At 37.7% G+C, this 22,905-nt stretch overlaps 1 protein-coding gene and 1 long non-coding RNA gene across 5 annotated transcripts in view; one reads left to right on the top strand and one right to left on the bottom strand.

The window, feature by feature from the left end:
• Positions 1 to 13,254, top strand: part of SAMD8 (sterile alpha motif domain containing 8) — a 49,498-nt gene extending 36,244 nt beyond the window's left edge. For all 4 annotated transcript variants that reach the window (XM_038534439.1, XM_038534442.1, XM_038534441.1 and 1 more), the window contains exons 3-6: positions 432 to 527; positions 2,737 to 2,854; positions 8,183 to 8,333; positions 8,500 to 13,254. In XM_038534439.1, the coding sequence (XP_038390367.1) occupies positions 432 to 527; positions 2,737 to 2,854; positions 8,183 to 8,333; positions 8,500 to 8,804 (670 nt within the window). In that variant the 3' untranslated portion in view covers positions 8,805 to 13,254. The remainder of the gene's footprint in view (positions 1 to 431; positions 528 to 2,736; positions 2,855 to 8,182; positions 8,334 to 8,499) is intronic.
• A 4,024-nt stretch (positions 13,255 to 17,278) lies between these two features.
• On the bottom strand, positions 17,279 to 21,139 carry LOC106558706. Its single transcript, XR_005357984.1, has 3 exons — positions 20,942 to 21,139; positions 19,529 to 19,602; positions 17,279 to 17,479 (listed from the first exon to the last, which is right to left on the bottom strand). It is a non-coding gene; the product is annotated as an uncharacterized LOC106558706 (long non-coding RNA).
• Positions 21,140 to 22,905: the final 1,766 nt, after the last annotated feature.

Here is a 22,905-nt window from a genome sequence, read left to right on the forward strand (position 1 = left end):
GAAAGTAATGAAGGAATAAATCAAAACAAAAACTCTTATTTACTACCTCTAAAACAAAACCAAATTTATTATAAGAAAAAAAGAAAAGAGGAGTCAAGTTCAAGCCCTGATTCTTCAATTAGCAAGAGTGAAACTTTTCCCATCGATGTTGATGTTTGTGGGCAGTTCTGTATCCAGGGATACCATACTACAGGGAGGAAGAAAAGGGTTGTTAACTTCTTCACAGAGAATCATTATTTGGGAATCACAGCAAAGAGGTTTTGGTAAATGGAATACTTTATGAAACAATCTTTCCCCCCAGTTTCTTTAAATATCATCTCCTAAAAGAGATAAAAGTTATAGAAGGCAATTTAGAAGAGTATCTTACTGCAGAGTGTCGTTTACGTAATACGCTTCTTGTCAGTCCAAAATGTAATTTTTTTCTGTTCCAGTGTTCCTAGAATTCCATGGGCCTTTGCCATGACAGAAGTATGTGGCATGATTTTGTGCTATATTTGGCTCCTGGTTCTTCTTCTTCACAAACACAGGTACCTCAGTTATGCCATTAAAAGACAAAATATTTTGACTGTCTTGGATAAAGTTCATCACACCTTGTTTCCCCCTTTTGTAGTTTCCTTGTTAATTTCCTTCTTTCTTCATTGTGAAAAATGTTTTGGGTTTGATCAACAAGAAAGTCCCTGTGAAGTAATACCTGCGAATTTAGCAGTATTCTGCAGGCAAAGATCAGAGATGGTGATGTTCAGCCGTGAGCCAACAGCTGACAGTCTAGCCATAACTTTCTTTGGAAACAAATCGGAAATGTCACTTTCTGTTGAAGGATAGAAACTCCTCCAAGGACAGTCTTTGGTCAAGAACAGTATTTGGGTGGAAGAAATTCTCTGCTTGGAGGAGGTCCAGTAGAAAAGGGATTATTTGCACACCATGTACATCTATCTAGTCAGTGTGGTTTAAGATGATACAGGAAATTGTTGTGTGGAGAAAGTGCTTCTTTGGCACTTTCATTAAGAAATATAAAGGAAAGAGTTTTTTTTTATCATTAATAAGTAGTAAGGGGAGGCTTCTTTCCTGTGCTAATGAGGGGAAATTATTTAAGTAAAAAGACATAATGAAAAAATTTCAAGAACTATAAAGTTTGTGGATCTGCTATCTATTGTCTATGGACACTGATGAGGAATAGGTACACTTTCTTGATTTTTTATCCTTTCTCCTCAACAGGGAATGCTTTCAAGTAAACCAATGAGGGGTTTTAGGTCCTAAGTAGCAGGTATTCCATTGCTTTGAAGGTGAAAAGAAAGGTTGATGATTGCTATTGTTTTGTCAAACTTTTAGGCTGTATAATGCTTCATTCTTTCCCATTTTCCAGAAATATTTTAAACTCTGGATTACTTAAAACTAGAGATGGTTTAAAAACGTATAATATCACTGTTGCTTCCTGGTTTAACTTTGGCTCACAAGAGGCCATGAATTTGAATTTATCTACTCTTCAAGAATGAATTTACCATAGAGGAAACTTTGGTAGATTTAGCAAAGCATAGCAGTGGCCAGTTAAATGCGAGTTTTGGCATTTGATTAGTCAAAGAAAGGCTTCTTTAGGTGTGGCCTTTATACTGCTTTCATTAGAATCACCTGGTTTCTTGTTAAAATGTAGATTCCTAGGCTCCATTCCAGATGTACACACTAAAATTTAAGATCTTTTAACCTGTGTTTTAATACTTTTTTGAGGGATAGAAGAGGATTTTGAAAATGGGTAAAGCATAGTCCCGGTGTTTAAGAATATTATAGTCTGTTTTGGTTTGGAAGTTTTAAAAAATAGTATGACAGTACAAGTGATATCACAATGCAGTTCAAAATTTTTGCTAAAAAAATTTTGCTAGGTATACTTAATATAAAACTTGTATCTAAAAAAACTTAGTATTTTTATAGTTTAAGAGAGATTGGAGAATGTTTAAGATAGCTATTATCAGTAACCAATTTACAAAATTATTAATGAGCAAAAAATTCCCTAGAATCATGTTTAGTTTTACCTCTCATAAAGTAAATAATTTATGAGCAATGTATAAATAATAGCACTAATATTAAGCTGAGAGGCAGACTAGGTACTAGTCTTACTTCTTTCTTGCATAATTCCTTTACTTTCTCTTAGCTGTGTTTTCTTTTTTTTTTTTTTTTTTTAATTTTTATTTATTTATGATAGTCACAGAGAGAGAGAGAGAGGCAGAGACACAGGCAGAGGGAGAAGCAGGCTCCATGCACCGGGAGCCCGACGTGGGATTCGATCCCGGGTCTTCAGGATCGCGCCCTGGGCCAAAGGCAGGCGCCAAACCGCTGTGCCACCCAGGGATCCCTTAGCTGTGTTTTCTTATCAATGAAATGATGCCCTTAAGTCAGTAGTGTTTAACATGGCAGATCCTAACCACATATGTCTATTTAAATTAATGAAAATGAAATAAGTTAAAATTCAGTTCCTTGGATGTATCAGTCACATTTCAAGTGCTCAAGAGCCACATGTGGATACCTTATTGGACAGTGCAGTTACAAGATATTTCCAGCATTGCAAAGTTCTGTTGGACAGGGATGCTTCAGATCTAAGATTTCTCTAAGATTTGTGTCTTCTTCAAAGAGCCTAGTTCTAGTGGTTTTCCTACCTGCTCTCCTTTTAAGTAAACACTTGATGCTTGGAGTTTTGGGGTTTGCTTTCTTCTGATCTTTCTTTCTTTTTGGTCGCTCTGTTCACAGGTCAATACTTCTTCGAAGGCTCTGTAGTCTGATGGGCACTGTATTCTTGCTTCGCTGCTTTACCATGTTTGTGACCTCCCTCTCCGTGCCAGGACAGCACCTGCAGTGTACTGGAAAGGTAGCCTGCTACCTTCTTTATCATTCATTCTTATTCTTGGGGGGTTGATGGCACCATATATATATAGTAGGGCTAAGACTCTACTTTTAATGGTAAAATGTCTTTCAGGGGTGCCTAGGTGGTTCAGTTGGTTAAGTGTCCGACTCTTGATTTCAGCTCAAATCATGATCTCAGGGCTGTGAGACTGAAGCCCCTGCATCAGCCTCATGCGCTGAGCATGGAGCCTGCTTAAGGTTGTCTCTCTCCCTGTCCCTCTCCCTCTGCCTCTCTTTCTAAAGGATGGATGGATGGATGGATGGATGAATAGATAAATAAATAAAATGTTTAAAATGTGCTTTTCAGTATTTTTCATTATCTGTAATAACCTCTAGAAATAATTTGGTAGAAATCTTAAGCCAGAATCTACCTTCCTATTAACATCTGTCCACTGATACTGGTTCTGTGCTGTGGAGCTGTAGAAAACAAGTTTCTTTGAATTACCATTTTTCCCTTTCTCACCATCCTGAGCATCTTTAGTTCCTCATATTGATGTGGAAATGTTGGAATTTGGAGCAAGCAGTCATGAAAGAATTCTTGAGACATCTTCAGTGCAAAAAGATGGTTTTATTAAAGCATAGGGACAAGTCTCATGGGCAGAAAGTGCTATACTGGAGTTGTCACGGGTGACTGATTGATTATATATCTTCAAGTTGAGAGGGGGTTAGGGACTAGTATAATTCTTTAGAGAATTTTGGAAGCAAGGTTTCCAGGACCTTGAGCAGGCTAGCTATTGTCAGGAAAAGGTCATTTATTACTGTCTTGTTAAACCTTAGTCATGAGACCCTTTGGATATATATCAGGGGGCCATTATCTTGGAAGATAACTGCTAACATGTATCTTGGGGAATAGAGATAAAGTTTCCAAAGGAATTTGTATATGTTAAAGGAGAGTTACAGGATCTTGGAGATTAGGATAATGTTAAGCTAAAATTGCCATTGGCCCTTAGCAAAGTATTAATGTTGAGGCAGCTGAGTTCCTAGAGGAAGGTCACTCTGCCTGTCTCAGGGACTTGTCAATGGGCTGTAAGTTGTAAAAAAATTTAATTTTTTTCTTTTGCCATTGTTCTCCACATCAGTATAATATGACTGTGGTCCCTTCAATATCCTTACCGCTCCTTTTTAAACAGTTTTCCGTTTGACCATATTCCATTTAAAATAAAGTACCCACTATTCTAAACTTGCTGTTTTCTAGGATATACTAAATAATGGCTAATTTATTGTTTTTGTTTTAAACTTTGTAGCTTATTTTGCTATGTTATAGACAATATCTTCTCTTCTGATTATATTGAGAGGGGAGAAGTTATGCAGATGGGAACAAAAAAACAAACACTTTTAGAAACTTGAAAATCACCTGTACTTTATATACAGAATTGGCCTTTAACTCATTAAATTTGGACAAAAGAATTTTATTATTTTACTTTTCTAAGCCTCTGTGCTTTAGTTATGTGTTGCCAAATATTCAAATATATAGCACCTTTGTCGTTATTTTAATATTGTTTGTATAAGTGTTAAACAAAATTGTCAGTTCTATTGTAATAGAAATAGTTGAAATGCCAACAAGGGAAAATTAAGCAGCCAAGGGATCAAGAACTAAAATACAGCCCTGAGCTAAAGGGTGACAAAACTTTCTCCAGGTATTAGGAAACTAACCAGTAAGCAAGAGAGAAGGCTTAATATAACGCTTAGGATTATTTATTGTAAAGACAGTATTTTATATTTCTAAAAATATATAAATTGAAAAGTAAAAGCTCACATAATCCCCTCTTCTTTCGACCATCTCATAAATAATCCTGTTAATAGTTGAGTATATAGCCACATAGACTATTTTTAAGCATGCTTACACATTCACATAAATTTATATAGTACTTTCTTTTTAAAGACTTTATTTATTTATTTATTTATTTATTTATTTATTTATTTATTTATTTATTTATTAATGAGAGACACAGAGACAGAGACACACACACAGGCAGAGGGAGAAGCAGGCTCCATGCAGGGAGCCCGACGTGGGACTGGAACCTGATGTGGGACTCGATCTCGGCTCTCCAGGATCAGGCCCTGGGCTGAAGGCGGCGCTAAACCACTGAGCCACCCGGGCCGCCCTAGTAGATACTTTTAAAATAAAAGATAAGATTACCTTGTAGACATTGTTTTTTAGTTTATATTTTATTTAATAGTATGTTGTTTACTTAATTCTGAAGAAATACATATGGCTGTACCTCATCTTTTTAATAGCTGCAGTGTTCCATTGTATGATTTACCAGTTTCCAAATGATGTACATTTATGTTCTTTCCAAATCTTACTATTTATAAAACGTACCGACATGAATGTTCTTGTGTGTTTATGCATTTTCATTTATTTAATCGTCTACTTAACATAAATTCCTGGAAGTAGGATTATGAAATCAAAGAATATACACATTAAATACATTTTGTACAAACATCCAGTAGAAAAAAAACAAATTTTTCACTATGACCAACACTGTATGTGTGTCAGTTTCCCCAACCCCTTGCCAGCACTCCTTATCAATTTCTGGAGTCATTGCCATTCTGATTAATGAAAGATGATGAGAGACTTTTACACTGTTATGTTTTAAAGATTTAAAAAAAATAAATAAATAAAATAAAGATTTTTATTTATTTATTTGCATGAGCAGGGAGAGAGAGTAAAGGAGAAAGAGACCCCCGCTGGGCAGGAAGCCCAGTATGGGGCTCAATCCTAGAACCCTGAGATCATGACCGGAGCCAAAGGCAGATGCTTAACTGACTGAGCCACCCAGGTGCCCCTACCAGTCTTACGTTATATATTTAAATCTTTACTCTTTTGAATTTATTTCTGTATGTACTATGAAATAGGGGTAGAATAATTCCCCCAAAATTATGGTAATTGATTAGAAGAGATTTTTTTAAAGAAGAAAAATAGAAGCTTACTCCACTGAAAAGAGAATTTCGCGTAGCTGAGGGATTTAATTGTGGGTCAGCCACTAAGAGAATGATATATGTACATAGGGCTGTAATGTGTGCTACAAAAATAAATTAGATACCATTCCTCTACAGTATGGATAGCTCCTTTTCTGTCTCTAAGGACTGTTTTTCATTATCAGTTAGTTATATATGGACATTTCTATTCAAATCTGCCCTGAATACTGTTAATTGCTTTACATTATAATATAACCTACTTATTGACCTGTATTATTTGTAGCAGTTAAAAATAGAAAGTTAAGGTGATAGTAACTAGCGATCACATCCCTTATAGTAAACTCCATAGGGCATTTTCATTGAAATAAAATAATTGCTTGAAATGTCATTCTCAGAAAAAAAAAAAAAAAGAAAGAAATGTCATTTTCAGAAGTAGGAGTTTTAGGGACAGAACCAAGAACCTACCTGTTTTTAAAATGTAGAATGCCCACCTTAAGTAAAGAAGATACAGAATATTTGGGACATTTAAAATTGGAAGGGATAGAAAGACTTGAGTAACTCAACGATGATTGCTTTCTTTTGACTGGCATCACTGCCCTTGGCTGAGAATATTTTCCTAGCAGTCTCTGTTCTTCACTGCCTGATTTTTTACTTTCACAAGAGTTACCATCTCCATCCCTATTCTCATTAGAGGTCTTAGAAGAACAAACTATGTGTATTTTAGTAACTTATCTTTCCTTTTCTCCAATAATAAATTCATCTTCCTGTCCTGCCCTTCACTGAGGCAGAAAGGGAAAGCTCGGTGTATATAAGTAGCAGGTGAGATTTCTAATGAAATCATGATACCTAATAAGGTATGTCTGTTGTTAATTAGCCATAGTAGAATCTTTAAAACATAGGACTTTGTTTTTTTTTCTTTGTGAGTTTTTTTTTTTTTTGAAGATCTAATTGACATTATTAAATTACTTTATGAATTGGGCAGTACCCCATCTAGCAAGTAGAAAGGCCCCGTAAGACAGAACTTTGGGGGATGCCTGGGTGGGTGGCTCAGCGGTTGGGCATCTGCCTTCGGCTCAGGGTGTATTCCTGGAGTTCTAGGATCGAGTCCCACATCGGGCTTCCTGCGTGGAGCCTGCTTCTCCCTCTGCCTGTGTCTTTCTGCCTCTCTCTTTCAGTGTCTCTCATGAATGGATAAATTAAAAAAAAAAAAAAAAAAAGACACAGGACTTTGGAATTGGATTTCCTGGATTTGCATCCTGGTTAAGTTACTTATTAGCTGTTTGACCACTCTAAGCCAGTTTTCTCAGCTGCATAATTAAATCACTTCATAGGATTGTTTTAGAAATTAAATAGAGTAACACACAAGCACTTAGCAGCATGTCCTACACATAGTAAATGCACATAACATGTTAGGATTTTTTGTACTGTTATTGTATGTTAAATGCCATTTAAAAATTAAATGCCCCATGCTTTTTAAAAGAGTGACTGTTACTCAAATTCTTGAACTCTTCCTCAAAATAGATTACTTTCTTACACTTATGTACAGGAGTGGGGATTAGGTCTGACTGGTAATAATAGGAAATTCAAGATGGCATGGTTTTAATAAACAATGGTTCTGTCTCATAAGAGAAATCTGAAACTAGGTCATGTGTAACTATATGTACTTATCAAAAACCCGTGGTGCTTCTCTCTTTCTCCTCTCCTGTCCTAACACTTGTCTTGCATCCTCAAGGCCACTTAGTGGTCCAGGATGGCTACTGGAGCTTCAACTATCATGTCTGAGTTGTAGGCTTTCAGAAGGAAAGGCAAAAGAGACTTCATCTGGTTGTTGTCCCTTTGCTTTATAAGTCACCTTCCCAGAAATCTTTTACACTTACACTTATGTTTTATTATATAGAACTTAGTCACAAAACCATTCCAAGCTGCAATTAGGCTAGGGAGGCAGTGTTTTGGTTGAGTTCGTTATTTCAAATAAATCTGACATTCTGTTACCAGTGAAGAAGGGAAGAATAGAGATTGAATGGTAGCCATTGTCTCTGTTATAGCTTATTTCTTATTGGCAAGAACTGCCAGCAAATACTCCTGTATTATTGGATTAAAAACTTGAAAATATTTTGTGTAATAGTGACTTTTTTCACTGTAAACGAATCCTTAGTAGAGAAATTTGTATTCTACTGATTACATTTAATTACCAGAATATATCTGACCATCCTTTATTTAATATCTGGAATTAATTAAACTGGGAGTCTGGTTGCTTTTGTTTAGATCTTATTTCTAAGTCATTCAGTGTTGGAATTTCAATGTGAGTGGATGTTTGGAAGCCCCTACCTCTCCAAGCACTTGAAACACTAATTTGTAGCTTTCTTTATAGATATATGGCAGTGTATGGGAGAAACTGCACCGGGCCTTTGCCATTTGGAGTGGCTTTGGGATGACCCTAACTGGTGTTCACACTTGTGGAGATTACATGTTCAGTGGCCACACAGTCGTCCTAACTATGCTGAATTTCTTTGTCACTGAATGTAAGTATTTCTTTAGTGCTTCCATACATATTAGATGACTGGCTGCAGAGGAGGCTGTTGGAAGGGTGTCAAGTTCTGTGAAGAGTGACAGACTGACCTAAGAAACATGTGACTTAGAAGCATTGGAAAGAATGTGGTTTTAAAACGATCTTTGTCCTTTTCCCAGATACGCCAAGAAGCTGGAATTTCTTGCATACTTTGTCCTGGGTTCTCAACCTCTTTGGAATCTTCTTCATTTTGGCTGCCCACGAACATTATTCCATTGATGTGTTTATTGCCTTTTATATCACGACAAGACTCTTTTTGTACTACCATACTCTAGCCAATACTAGAGCATATCAGCAGAGTAGGAGAGCAAGAATTTGGTTTCCCATGTTTTCTTTTTTTGAATGCAATGTTAATGGTACAGTACCTAATGAATATTGTTGGCCATTTTCAAAACCAGCAATAATGAAAAGATTAATTGGATAAAGTCAATCTTTGTAATGGGTTCATGATTAAATATACAGTAGTTGAAAGTGAATAACTTTGCTTTCTCCTCCTAAGCTGTTCCTGGATGCCTTGCTTTTTGGCTTATATGTTGACAAAGTGAAGTTTCATGTTTTGAGCAAGGCTGTGATTATAGAAATCAAGAAAGAGCAGTCAAGAGTCCTTACATATTCGTTTGAATAGGAAGCTTAAGTAGATGTTTCTGACTCTTCTCTTTTGGCAAATTTAATGTTGTGATTGAAGTCAGGCTGTTACCCTCGCCTGTTGAGTACTTGTATTGAACTTAAGCAATTTGCTGGTTGAAAGTGTTTTTGTTTTGTTTTGCTTAACTTCATTAGGACTCTAGTCAAGAAATAATTTTTTTAAGCTCCTCATTATCTTCAAAGAAAAACCTCCATCAAATGAGCAGTACTTGTTCTTTGAACTAATCTTTTTAAAAATGCAACTGTAGAAAGTGATCTGTATTACTAACAAATAATTTTTGCCTTCTGAACCATCTTTAAGAAAAGTATACTGAACATACCAGGATGCCTGAAAGAAGAAGAGAATGGAAGAGGCCGTACATGAGGTGACAAAGTACAAATATAGTACTGGCATTTTTCTCCAAAGGTGCAACAGAAGATGCAGTTCTTATTTTGTTCTGAGGGTTTAGTGTGACCATCAGTAAGTGTTTATGAGGGAGAAATGGCTGCATCCATAATAATAAAATTGGCTTAATTTTAGGTAGGTACCTGGAACAACTTTGTGCTATAGTTGTTAGCTAGACATATGACAGCCCAATTTTATGCCTTTAAGTGATGTTATTTAATGAGCAAAATAGTGGAGTGTTTTACTAAATGTTAGATAAAGTTCTAATGTCCGTGAATAGGGAGGTATGCATGCAAAGAATATTTTTTCTGTGATCGAAAAGAACTTTATAACAGGTTGCAGGCATAATACAACTTTTTGGTTTTTGAAATTTGTCATTCTTGGCCATCAGAAGTGAACAGTGTCAGACATATTTGGATATGAAAAGGTTTTGTTATTTTTCATTTTTAAATACAATTGTGTACATACATTCTTTCTGTTTGGTCTTAATTTGGCAGTCAGAAAGTGATACAACATAGTTGCTGTTTACAACACTAGAAATTTAGTACCTTAAGTAATTTGACCATTGTGAAAACATTTGTCACTTTACTTTTTAATGATTTTGGTTAATAGTTATGACAGTAGAACGGTTATGGAATTGGATTTTGAGCCCCAACTGGTTGAGCTTAGCTACTTGGCATATTAATTGTATAGTTTTTACATTCCATTTTAAAACAAGGAGTTAGAAAAAGTGCTGGCATATGAGGTCTAAAATTAGGCCGCTTAGAAGCCCACTCTAATGTGGGTGAAATATTTTATTTTTGCACTTTGAGTCATATTCCCACCCCTGTATAAGTTACAGAGGATCCTGAATGGATTGGACAGGAAAAGAATATTATGCAAACAAGTTTCAACCAGTGCTGAATGACCCCAATTTGAGTCTACTCTTTTTTTTTGTTTTTGAGTCTACTCTTAACATTATTTTTTATTTCTCACTTGAGAAATGGTACAAGGCAATTCTAGTTTTATTATGCCTTTAAATCTAATACTTTAGAATCTTATAATATCTTAAATTGTTGATTCTAATATATGCAAGGGACAAAAATGTCAACGTTTCATCTAAGGAAACTGCATAAACATGAGGGATGTTTCCTGTGCTACCCTAGAGCACTTTGACCCTTGAGATAAAAAAAATGTGTAACTGCCATTCTTTCTAAGGGACAAGTAAGACTGTATTTAGCTAGGGAGGGACGAGTGTTGGCTTTTGGAAAAATGTTTGAAAAAAATCTGTGGCAACATTAATTCAAGAATGTCAGATAGTAACTTAATGGTAAATTTCCTAACATCAGTGTTCTTTCCTTCATATGGATTCTATTCTAGAACAAAATAGAAAAAAAAAATTGCAACTAACTTTGCAGAGCTAATGACATTGAGAGTGCCTAACAGTAGACTGCAATGAAGATTATAAAATAAGTTTTCAGCTTTGCATTTATCATATTTGATTTGAGGTAAAGTTAAGGTAAATTTACATTTTATTGTTATAACTAATACAAGGCAGTGTTTACATAAATTAATCATCTCCAAGTCTCTTTCTTGGAAAACTTTGACACAAAATTATTTTCCATTTCTTTTAATGTGAAACCTATATTTTAGTTGTTTTTTGTTTTGTCCACAAATTTCCAGATTTTGTCTTTGTATTTTTTTTTTCTTGTCAAAGTGTAAACCATTGGAAGAGTGGTATTTTTTTTTTTTTTTTTTTTTGGAAGAGTGGTATTTATATTCACATTTTGGTGTGAATGTGGCCAGGTAGAAAAGCTCCATGCCTTAGATCTATGTATTTTTTGACCCTCTCTACAGCTGCAGGCTTATGAGAGGCTTATATCCTTAAATACTGAGACCTCAGTATAGAAGGAACCAAGAAGACTTTTGGTTTGGGGATACAAACTGGAGGTTATATTGGAAGTCCTTGATTCATTTCTCTATACTCCTGGGGGCAATATAGTCTTTTTATTCTTTTCTTTTCTTTTCTTTTCTTTTTTCTTTTCTTTTCTTTTCTTTTCTTTTCTTTCTTTTGTCTATGCAGGACATTGTTACTGAAGGGTAATTGAAGTTCACAAGGAGTAGGAGGTTTTGAAGAAGGCAAGTGTGCTGTTATCACTGAATAATTTGGGAGAAATTATTTGGCTGTGCTGGAGAATTCTCAAATGGCTATCCTCTCCATAGTTCTCTATGGCCAGAATTGCTAGGGTAAAAATACAACTTCCATATGCTGGGTCTATTTAGTAGTTTGTTGTTTGTTGTTGTTTGTTTGTTTTTAATCAGAGAGCAATGAGAATACACTTAGAACCAATCAGCTAAAGAAATGTGGATTGTTCATGAGAAAAAAATCTGTTGACTGAGAGACCTTCTGGTTGTGTAAGTGGTATGTTTTCTTACTCTGTACCTGCGTAAGTGTTGTTACTTAGAATTCCAAAAATCTTATAATTTGTAAACAGAACAGTGAAGCCAAGTCCTCTTATAGCCAAAATGAAACAGTCTGTTGGAAAAGTGTTATTTATATATTCAAAGTCACATTCATAACAGTAACCTGCTTTGAGTGTATTCAGCAAAAGGCAATGCATTATGAGTTTTTTAGTAAACATTTTTTAAAGATTCTTATTCCAAAATGCTTGAGAACGTTAACCATATTCTTGTTTTAAGTTCTGTGATCTAATAAACTTAATTTTTTGGTAGTCTTTTTGTAGACTTAAGTTATCCCTTACTAAGATCTAATAAATTTAATTTTTTGGTAGTCTTTTTGTAGACTTAAGTTATCCCTTACTAATAGTAATTACTATTACTGTAATTACAGTAATAGTCCTGTGTCAGTTCTTTCAGGTATTCAGGCATTTGAGACAAGAATATTCTTTTATAATAGTCCAATAGCTTTCTTAAACAGTATTGGTTTCTTTTAGATAGTTTCAAAGCCAACAAAGCATGTCAGTTTTAATGCCATCTTCATTTGGCAGTTAAAGATGGTTTGCATTTGTAAAAAGTGTAGCCTGAATTATCCCCATACCTCTCTAGAGACTTGTTAGTAACATCAAGTCAGACTGCTTCAGGTGACCAGTGAGAAAAGAGAGAGGTTGAGGGTTTTTCCCTCTTTGTGTTTGAGTGGTTCTGAATGACTGAAATTACTGTGAAAGTAGGTTTTGGTCTTCCCTCTCACCTCTCACATCCAGTAAATGCTACCAATTTCAAGTAAAACGTGGCTTATTACTTTACATCAAGTTCAGTAAAAATACCTATGAAACCTATAAACCATAATTCAGCTACCAGTAAAGGTGTTTTTAGAATGTGTTCTACCCTAAATTAGCCAAAGACTTTTTATTCAGTATTCCATGTTAAGCATAAGGAAGGGGAGAGAGATGGAATACTATGATCATTTTATTATTTCAAATGTTTCAGTATGAATTACTGGGTTGTCTGAATGGCAGCCGAGCCATGTTAATAATGTCATCTTAAAAATGCTTAATTTTAATAATTTTTTATCTGGAGAATCTATGGATTGTTAGGACAATTGAAGTATTTCTGATATGGAACAAAAGAAGAACTGGTACTTAGTGGGGGAGGCAAAATTAGCTTGGACTAAAGTGGGCATGTTTTGTTTTAAGAACTCTACCTAAATGTAACTCTGTCCACAGAGAAACTAGTATTACTTGAAGATGTGAATGTTCCTGTGGTAGCCATGTCTTGAAGCACAGTGTTGTATATAAGTAAATATATTGATTCTAAATTAAATCCAGATTTAACTAATATATTATTTTATATCTTTGTTGTATTAAAATGTTTAAAAACACTAAAAATAAAACATTTGAAAGTTGAATTGCAGTCTCTTATTTGAAAGTCTTTGCATTACTAATGTAGCTCGTCTATTTTTTATACGGTAAATTTTTGTTTTTAAAGATTTTATTTATTCATGAGAGACACAGAGGGAGAAAGAGGCAGAGACACAGGCAGAGGAAGAAGCAGGCTCCATGCAGGGAGCCCGATGTGGGACTCCAGGATCACGCCCTGGGCTGAAGGCAGATGCAAAACTGCTGAGCCACCCAGGGATCCCCTACGGTAAATTTTTATTTTTGCCAATGATTGGGCCCAGCAACTTTAAATCTTAATATAGTATCTAGTTCCTGGCATTTACAAGTTCTTAGTTGTCTATTAGATAAGCCATTCGCCCTTTCTCCTTTCTATTGTGTACATTAGAAAAGAAAAGTAATCTTCGTGAGACCACTAGAAGAATAGTGGATTAAGTTGAGGGGGAGGGAAAAGAAGCAAAAAGCTAATTATTCCTGGACACATTAAAGTTTTTGTTTGTTTGGTTTTGATTTAATTGTAGATTATATAGGAAGATGCCACTATCCTGGCAGGTCAGCTTTGGAAATAATGATGAACGGGGAAAGAAGGGAAAATAGCTCTTAAGAGTAGGGTAGCTCCATAGACCAGAACCATGGAGTAATTGAAACACTAAGCATTGTCATGGGACCTTATGAACTTAATCGTGACTGAACTTATTTTCATGACCATTAGTAATTGTAGCCTCTCTGGTGGTGGCCCCAGCTAGTTTCTCTTGGGAACTCTGGGAAAGAATAATCCAGGATAGACCTAGAGGCTACTTGGTGGAATAGAAAATACACTAGATTTAGACTGGGAGGGCCTGGGTATGGGTTGCATCTCTGCCGTTGATTAAATTAGGCCTTTACTTCCAGCATCACTTAAATTTATGTGTAAAAAGGGGAGAAAAAAATGCCTATCACATAGGTTGTATTAAAGACCAGATATGAAATACTATACCCTTGCTGGCTACTATTAGTAGCAGTTATATAATGCTGAACTATTAGTTGAATTGAGGTCAATAAAACAGGGCCTATGCCTCCAGGAAATTAGTAATCTACCTGGGAATTTGACATGAAAAGGTAGCCAACATTCATTGGTAGAATAAACTCATAGTTTTAAAGCTGCCTGGTTGAACATCTTCAGGGATAGAGGAAAGGGAGTTGAGGAGTTTGTACCATTTTCACACAGAGCTGGTGCTGTACATACTTAGTTTTCCTTGTAGGTTTTCCCTTTGAAAAAAGAGCTGAGGATAGGGGAAGGAAATGTTTGGAAACAGCTGAGTCAATAGATAATTTTCTGTCTTCATTTAATGGTAGCTTGGGAGAGGAAGACTCAGTGGGGACTGAGGGTCCAAGCAGAATTTAGTGTGTAAAACTTGAACTGAGCCCTCTCTGAAGGAAGAATTCTTTTTTTTTTTTTTTTTTTTTTTTTTTTTAAATTTTTTTAATTTTTATTTATTTATGATAGTCACAGAGAGAGAGAGAGAGAGGCAGAGACACAGGCAGAGGGAGAAGCAGGCTCCATGCACCGGGAGCCTGACGTGGGATTCGATCCCAGGTCTCCAGGATCGCGCCCTGGGCCAAAGGCAGGCGCTAAACCACTGCGCCACCCAGGGATCCCTGAAGGAAGAATTCTTAAGGACATGATGAAAGGTTTAGAAGACTCCGATTGTCATGCAAAAAATTGGATTTGTGTATGTATTAGGGAACTGTTGACAGGGTATGTGTTTAAAAAAATAGTTTTAAAGATTTGTTATTGGGATCCCTGGGTGGCTCAGCGGTTTGGCACCTGCCTTTGGCCCAGGGCATGATCCTGGAGTCCCGGGATCGAGTCCCGCGTTGGGCTCCCGGCATGGAGCCTGCTTCTCCCTCTGCCTGTGTCTCTGCCTCTCTCTCTCTGTGTGACTATCATAAATAAATAAAAAAATTAAAAAAAATAAATAAATAAAGATTTGTTATTTTAGAGAGCATGAGGGTAGGGGGAGGAGCAGAGGGAGAGAGAATCTCAAGCAGATTTCCCCACTCAATGTGGAGCCCAACACAGGCTTGATTCACAAACCCTGAGATCATGACCTGAGCTGAAATCAAGAGTCAGACGCTTAGCTGATTGAACCACCAGGCGCCCCAACAGGGTATGTGTTTTTTTTTTTTTTTTAAAGATTTTATTTATTTATTCATGATGTATTTTATTATTTATTATTATTTATTTATTATTATTTATTTATTATTTTTATTATTATTTATTTATTATTATAAAGATTTTATTTATTTATTCATGATTTATTTATTTATTTATTCATGTCTTTTTTATGGTCAAGTAGCTCACCCACCCATCCAAGTGCTGGGCAGCCAGGCATAATGTGGAGTGGGAGCCAGCTCTGGTGGAGACTTGAGGAGTGCTGGGGCAAGAGAATGCCTCAGAAAAGCTCAGTTACCACCATCAGCTGTAACTTTGAAGAAGACTACTTGATAGCGGTAAGGCCTCTGCTAGAAGCAGTGTGATATTTAAATCCTGTATGTTCTCAGCATACTTCCTATGAGAGCCAGAAGTATAAAACCACCATGAACTGTTCATATTCCAGACTTAAGAGTCTTGGATCCCACTCTAAAGAAGACACGTGTACCGAATGGTTTTTTAATACAGACAAATCAGCAACCTTCATCAATAAGATGTAAAAGTACCTGAAATTTGATCCTGTTTTTCCGCAGAGACTGATTTGGGAGGTCTAGCTGGAGAGCAGTTAGCAGTAGTGATGTGATTTGAGGAACTACAACATGGTGGAAATCACTCCCTCTAGAAAATTGATAAGCCTAACTGTCCAGACAGGATTCTAATTTTTCTTCACTATGGATCACAGGGGTGATCCCTGTGATCTCATTATCTTGCTTTTTTTTTTTTCTTTTTTTAAGATTTATTTATTTTGAAGAGAGTGTGTGCAAGTGAGGGGGCGGGGTAGGGGGAGAGGGACCAAGGGAGAGAAGCAGACTCCCTGCTGAGCCCAGAGCCCAATATGGGCCCATGACCCTGAGCCCATGACCTGAGCCAAAACCAAGAGTCGATGCTCAACCATCTGAGCCACCCAGACACCCATGATTCTTAATATCTTTTTAAAAAGTCATTAATTGTGAGTAATTAATGAACATGGCAACAAACTATATATACTGAAAACTTTTCTTCCCACTCTGTGCCTCAGCCTTTACTTCTTCCAAGAGGCAATTATTTTTAACTAGTATGTTTTCCCAGAGACGTTCCATGCATATTCAAATATATTTTTTCTATTTATTTTTATATAAAATTATAGCATATACACATATATGCACATATATACATGATTTTGCACCCTATTTATTTCACTTAACATATGCCAATGCCTTCTCCAAGGACACACCTTGGTTGAATAAGTTAGGTTTATTACTCATTACAATGAGGGAGAATGCACACCATGGTGAATTACAGGGCATCTCAGCTGGAGGGTGTTGGGAAAGGATTTCTAGGATTTGGATTTGGATTAGATGGTTTGGGAAAAAAGTTTTAAGGAAGTGTGGATTTGCTCTGAATTGGATGCTTTTAGGATGCTGGGGCCATTCTGTGATTGGGTATCTTAATCTTAAGGCAGGAGGATAAATCAAGGCTAATGTCATAATTGGCAAAAAAAAAAAATTTACTCATATTAGGATAGAGGGATATTTGGTCATTTTTATAGTTCCAGTAATGTTCATGTTTTTATCTATGTTCATACATGATTATTGATAGCCTTGTTTTTACCTTAACATTATCATTGTCACAGGTCTCATCATATGAAATTTTTTATGTTCAAAAGGAAAATAATAAGGACTAACTGGGTGCCAGGCCAGCTTTTGGCAACATCCAAGTTCTAACTGATGTCAAGAGCTTCTTTTCTCTTTCCCACATGACATATTAGTATTCTTTCCATATAAGTTCATAAAGAATGCAATTTGCTTCATTCTTAGTTTTTTGGTTTTTTTTAAGATTTTATTTATTTATTCATGAGAGACAGAGAGAGAGGGGCATAGACACAGGCAGAGGGAGAAGCAGGCTCCATGCAGGGAGCCTGACATGGGACTCGATCCCGGGTCTCCAGGGTCACGCCGTGGGCCGCAGGCAGGCGCTAAACCGCTGAGCATCCCCCTGCTTCATTCTTGTTAATGGCAACATGATACTCCATTGTATAGATGTCATAATTTATTACTCATTCCCTGAAAGAGAGACATTTAGGTTGTTTACTATTCAAACAATGCTACAATAAATATTACTTGCATGTGTGCAAGTTCATCGGTAGAATAAATTGCTAAAAGTGAAGTTGTTGGGTCCAAGCATTTGTGCATTTTAATTTTTGTTAGATATTGTCAGATTGACCTTAATAGAAGTTTTACCAATTTATTCTTCCACTAGCAATTTATGAGTTTGCCAGTTAATCCACACCATTGCCAAAATAATCTACTACTGAACTTTATCATTTTTTCCAATGTGATAGGTTCAAAAATGATATCTTAATTCCCTTTCTACATAAGTAAGCTGCAGAAGTATTTTTAAATAGTAATATAGTAAGGGAAGGTGACAGCTTTATTGGGATGTGCATCTTTCAGGAGGACTAATTGCATTGCAGACTGTGTCATATATTTTGTTAAAAGCCCATATGACTATAAAATATTGAATGGGAAAAGGAAGATGATTTAACAGATTGAGAAGTCTTTCTCCCATTTTATTTATAGCATAGTCTTTACCCTGTCCATCTCTTGCCATTGCAGAGTAGTGGGGGTTTTTTGGTAGTTGTCTTCCTAAGCACCCAAAGGGAAGCTAAGTCCTGTCTAGTCTAAGGGAGAGTCTGGAGGACTTAGCTGCTTTCCATTTTTAAAGTTGTATAAAGGAGGGTGCACCTGGGAGGCTCAGTGGCTGAACGTCTGCCTTTGGCTCAGATCCTGATGATAGGGTCCTCACAAGGAAACCTGCTTCTCCCTCTGCCTATGTCTCTGTCTCTCTCTCTCTCTCTCTTTCTCTGTCTTTCATGAATAAATAAAATCTTAAAAAAAAATAAAGTTCTGTAAAGGGTAAATGTTAATACCTGCCTGCCCACCAGCAGCTATCATTTGCTCTGCCATGACCTATGAGACACACCAAGGATCTGAATTTACCCTGTCCCAGATATAGGGCTCCACTGTAGATATGTAGGACCTGAAGTGTGGAAGATGTTTTGAATGAATATTTCCCAAGCATTTATTGAGCATCTACTGTATGCCAGGTACTGTTTAAGCCCTGATATGTCAGTGGTAAATGAAACAAAGTCCTTGCCCTCAGGAAGCCTACTTTCTGGACAATAAACTAATATGAGAAAGAAAGAAGCATCCCTGACAGTTGTCACCTAGTAACTGGCAGTGGTGTTCCCTTATTGAAGATAAACAATGTTATAGAATATCACATCAGATGAGGGTTCTGCATGACTGTACTGTGATGAACCATCTTCACTCAAACAGGCCTGGACAGACATGCAACACAAAAATAACCAGATACCCACCCCCTATTAATATGAGTAAGATATTGAATTGCCCCAACTTTCTAAAAACACTAAATCAGGAATAGCACCCCACCTCCTTGTTTCCTTGAAGGCTTTACATCTCTTAACTCAAGCCAAAATCCTATACAAGCCCCTCCCAATACTCTCTTATTGAGTTTTCCTGTTCTTTTCAATAGTGTTTAGTCTTAATTGTTACATGAAGTTTAAAACACTTTGACTAATGTGTGCCCCCCACAGCCCCCCTGTGATCTTTGCTCAGTGGGAATTGACTCTTGGGAGCCAAAAATGGATACACACACATCTCCAGTAGAAAACAGATAAAAGGATAGAGTGATAGAGAGCACTTGCTATCTCATAGCACTGAGAGACCTTCTGCAGAGGTGACATTTGAGCAGAGGCCTGAATGAAATGGAGGAGGAACCATGTGGATATTTAGAGGTTGAGGGAAAAGGAAGTGCACTGACCTCTAAAATAGACTTGGCATGTTCTCCAAACAAGAGGCCAATTTAGCTTAAGAGTGAGCAAGGGAAGGAATGATTAGAAGTAAACTTAGAAGTAGCCAGAGCTCCAACCATGCAAGCCTCAAAGGTCCTGGTGAAGACTAGATAGATTTTGCTTCAAGTTACAGGAAGCCATTGAAAGATTCTGGGTTTGTTAGGAGAGTGACTCATCTCCATTGTGGCCAGAGTGACACTGCCCTTAGGCTAAGGCAGAGAAGGCCTGATCCACCCACCTCCTACTTGCCTGGCCTGGAGACCGTTGTCTCTGAAAATTTCGTCAAACTCTTCTGGGTCCTTTATTAGAAATCTGGAAGAAGGAAGGATAAAAGCCATAAGCAGAACCAAAGGAAAATGCACCAGGATCTCAGAAATTCTGTGGTAGAATGAGACATCAGTGGATATAATAGGAAACAGGATTTTTTTTTAAAGATTTATTTATTTATTTTTATAAATTAATTTTTTATTGGTGTTCAAAATACCAACATACAGAATAACACTCAGTGCTCATCCCGTCAAGTGCCCCCCTCAGTGCCCATCACCCATTCATCCCCACCCCCCGCCCTGCTCCCCTTCCACCACCCCTAGTTCGTTTCCCAGAGTTAGGAGTCTTTATGTTCTGTCTCCCTTTCTGATATTTCCCACACATTTAAGATTTATTTATTTATTCAGAGAGAGCGAGAGAGAGGCAGAGACACAGGCAGAGGGAGAAGCAGGCTCCATGCAGGAAGCCTGATGTGGGACTTGATCCCGGGTCTCCAGGATCACACCCCAGGCTGCAGGCGGCGCTAAACCGCTGCGCCACCAGGGCTACCCCAAAACAGGATTTTTCTTAACATTTCTTCATTTGAATAAAAAACTCAGGCTGGCAAATTAGTTGTTATGTGAGCCTGTTTTTGGTTCAGAGATCGGCCTTTGCTGATGGGCACCAGCAGAGGGTGCTATAAACCTCAGCAGCCTGGATGCCTTTGGTCTCAGGCACAGAATGAAGTAGGGACGTTTCTGTTTTGAACATAGTGTGTGCATCAGAATCACCTGCTTTCCCTCCCACCTTCCCCCATTTCTAGCAGGTTCCCAGGTTAGATGCAGATGCAGATGCAGATGTTCGATGCTGATGCTTCCAGGCAGATTGTTTCTCTTTCTGGAGGTGATAAGAATTCCCTGAAGAGCCTCTCAGCAGTCTGAGGCACCCTCCCCTAAGGGCATTTCAGAATGGGGTGGAGCGAGAATGCAGGTGTTCCTACATTCTTCCTCCCTCCTCTTGAGCAGTTGTAAAAGTATTGTGTCCACTGAAGCTCTACAAATAGCTACCATAAGCATCACACTTAGCTTTTTTATTCCCTCATTCCATCTTTTAATTTTGGCTTCCAGTCGTACATTACAAGTGTACAGAAATACAATTGACTGGGACACCTGGGTGGCTCAGTGGTTGAGCGTCTCCCTTAGGCTCGGGGCATGATCCCAGGTCCAGGGATCGGGCTCCCTGCAGGGAGCCAGCTTCTCTCTCTGCCTACGTCTCTCCCTCTCTCTCTCTGTGTCTCTCATGAATAAATAAATAAAATCTTTTTAAAAATTATTAAAAAAAAAAGAAATACAATTGACTGTTGGACATTGGCCTTTTATCCTGTGACACTGCCAAACTCAGGTACCGTATTAGTTCTAGAAGTTCTTTTGTAGGCTTCTTAGGGTTTTGCACATAGTCATAAACAATCTTGTCCATCAATGAATAGCGACTGTTTTATCCTTCCCCCACTCCGTCTTGAATTCTTGTTTCTCTGGTGGCCAGAACCGGTTTCTCTGCTGACCCCATTCCGTCATATTCAGGAGCAGTTAACACACTAAGTCACAAAGCAATTGACAGTATTCTGAATTCTAAGTGACCACTGAGGACACTTAGGGAAAAGACGTCTGAAATGATGACAAACAAGGGCCCTGAGATGAGAGAGACCTAGCCTTGAAATAGTTCTCGTAGGCCAGAGCTAGAGAGTAGAACCCCACCTTCCTAAGGTGGGGAGGTTAGGCTCCAGCTCCGAGTGGGAAGAGTCTAGCCTTTGGCACCCAGGAATTCCTGTGTGGGTCAGGTACCTGAATTGTAGCACCCAAGGGGACTCTTGGATTAAGCCTTAGGGTGGACCAAGGTTTGGCAGAGGTAAAGGGAGACCTCAGCCCATTTGATAGGTCATGAGAATTGGTAGTGGAATTCTCATGGAGGGCTCCAAAAGGAAAACAACAGATCGGGCTTCTAATCTAGGCAGCAGGCTAGAGGAAGTTTGCCCTTTCTTGGTTACTAGTTGAGTGGGGATAAATGGCATTTGGGAGCAACGTAATTCATTTGTGTTCTCTCTCCCTGCACACTGCCTGGTACCTTCATACATTGGCACTAGGGTCCTTTTACTAAGCAGCTCCCCTTCATAGCTTCATCTTCCCTTTGCTTCAAAACTTAAAGGTAGCCATTATTTTCTCAAGGAAAATGGCATGTCTAAAATGCATTGTGTTTTCATTTCCCTAGCTGTAGGTTAGCATGTGTTGGGACAGACTCAGAGTTGGTACTGCCTTTGGCTTCACACTCTTGGCTCCACCTCTCCATATAATCCCGCCTGTTAGGAAAACCATTTAAAATAGAAATAGTTGATAACTTCAGCTGTCACACTGTAATAGGGCTTGGCTTACAGGGGGAAAGCCTGGCCTCTGCCTCCTACACGTGATGTAGTGGTACTGTGCCTGAGCTTAGGCAAGTCACCAAATTGCTGCCTCAGTTTCCCTATTTGATGTGATGGGATGGTAATAGCTGGAAAGAGATATAGTATAATGGTTTAAGGGCATGGACTCTGAAGCCAGGTGCCTAGACTTAAATCCTGACTCCTCTCCTTACTAGCTCCATAACCTTGGCAAGTTATATATCCTCTTTGTCTCTCAGTTTTGAGTTGCTAATAGTACTTAAATGTATAGAGTTATTATGAGGATTAATGAGTTAGTTCCTGCAAAGGATATAAAATATTACCTGGAACATCATAAGTAGAAGATAGCATCATCTTCATCACATTATAAGGATCTGTTGAGTTCATGGTATGAAAGTATTTTGAAACTGAAAAGTGATATCCACCTTCTGACTATTACCTTACCAAAGCTATTTAATAGTGGAACTCATTGTGCTGAGCCTGCAGATTGAGGACGGCTGTTATTTTGGGAGGGGGGTGTTGTTTGTTTTGTTGAAGTAGAGTTGACACAAATTTCATAATATTACATAATTTTCAGGTGTACAACGTAGTGATTCCACAACTCTCCGTGTTATGCTGTACTCACCACACATCTCTATTACAATGTCACTGACTATATTCCCTACTCTGAAAGATGCCTTTCATCTCTGTGACTTACTCATTTCGAAACTGGAAGCCTCTACCTCCCACTCCCCTCACCCATTTCTCCCATCCCTCCACCCATTCCCCTCTGGTAACCAGCCATTAGTTTATTTTCTTTTTTGTTGGTTTGTTTGAAAACGTTATTTATTTCACAGAGAGAGCATGAGCAGGGGAAGGGACAGAGGGACAGAACGAGAAGCAGGGGAGAAGCAGGCCCCCTGCTGAGCAGGGAGCCCAACGTGGGGCTCAATCCC

The sequence above is a fragment of the Canis lupus genome, chromosome 4 (assembly GCF_011100685.1).
Source record: "Canis lupus familiaris isolate Mischka breed German Shepherd chromosome 4, alternate assembly UU_Cfam_GSD_1.0, whole genome shotgun sequence".
Taxonomy (NCBI): domain Eukaryota; kingdom Metazoa; phylum Chordata; class Mammalia; order Carnivora; family Canidae; genus Canis; species Canis lupus.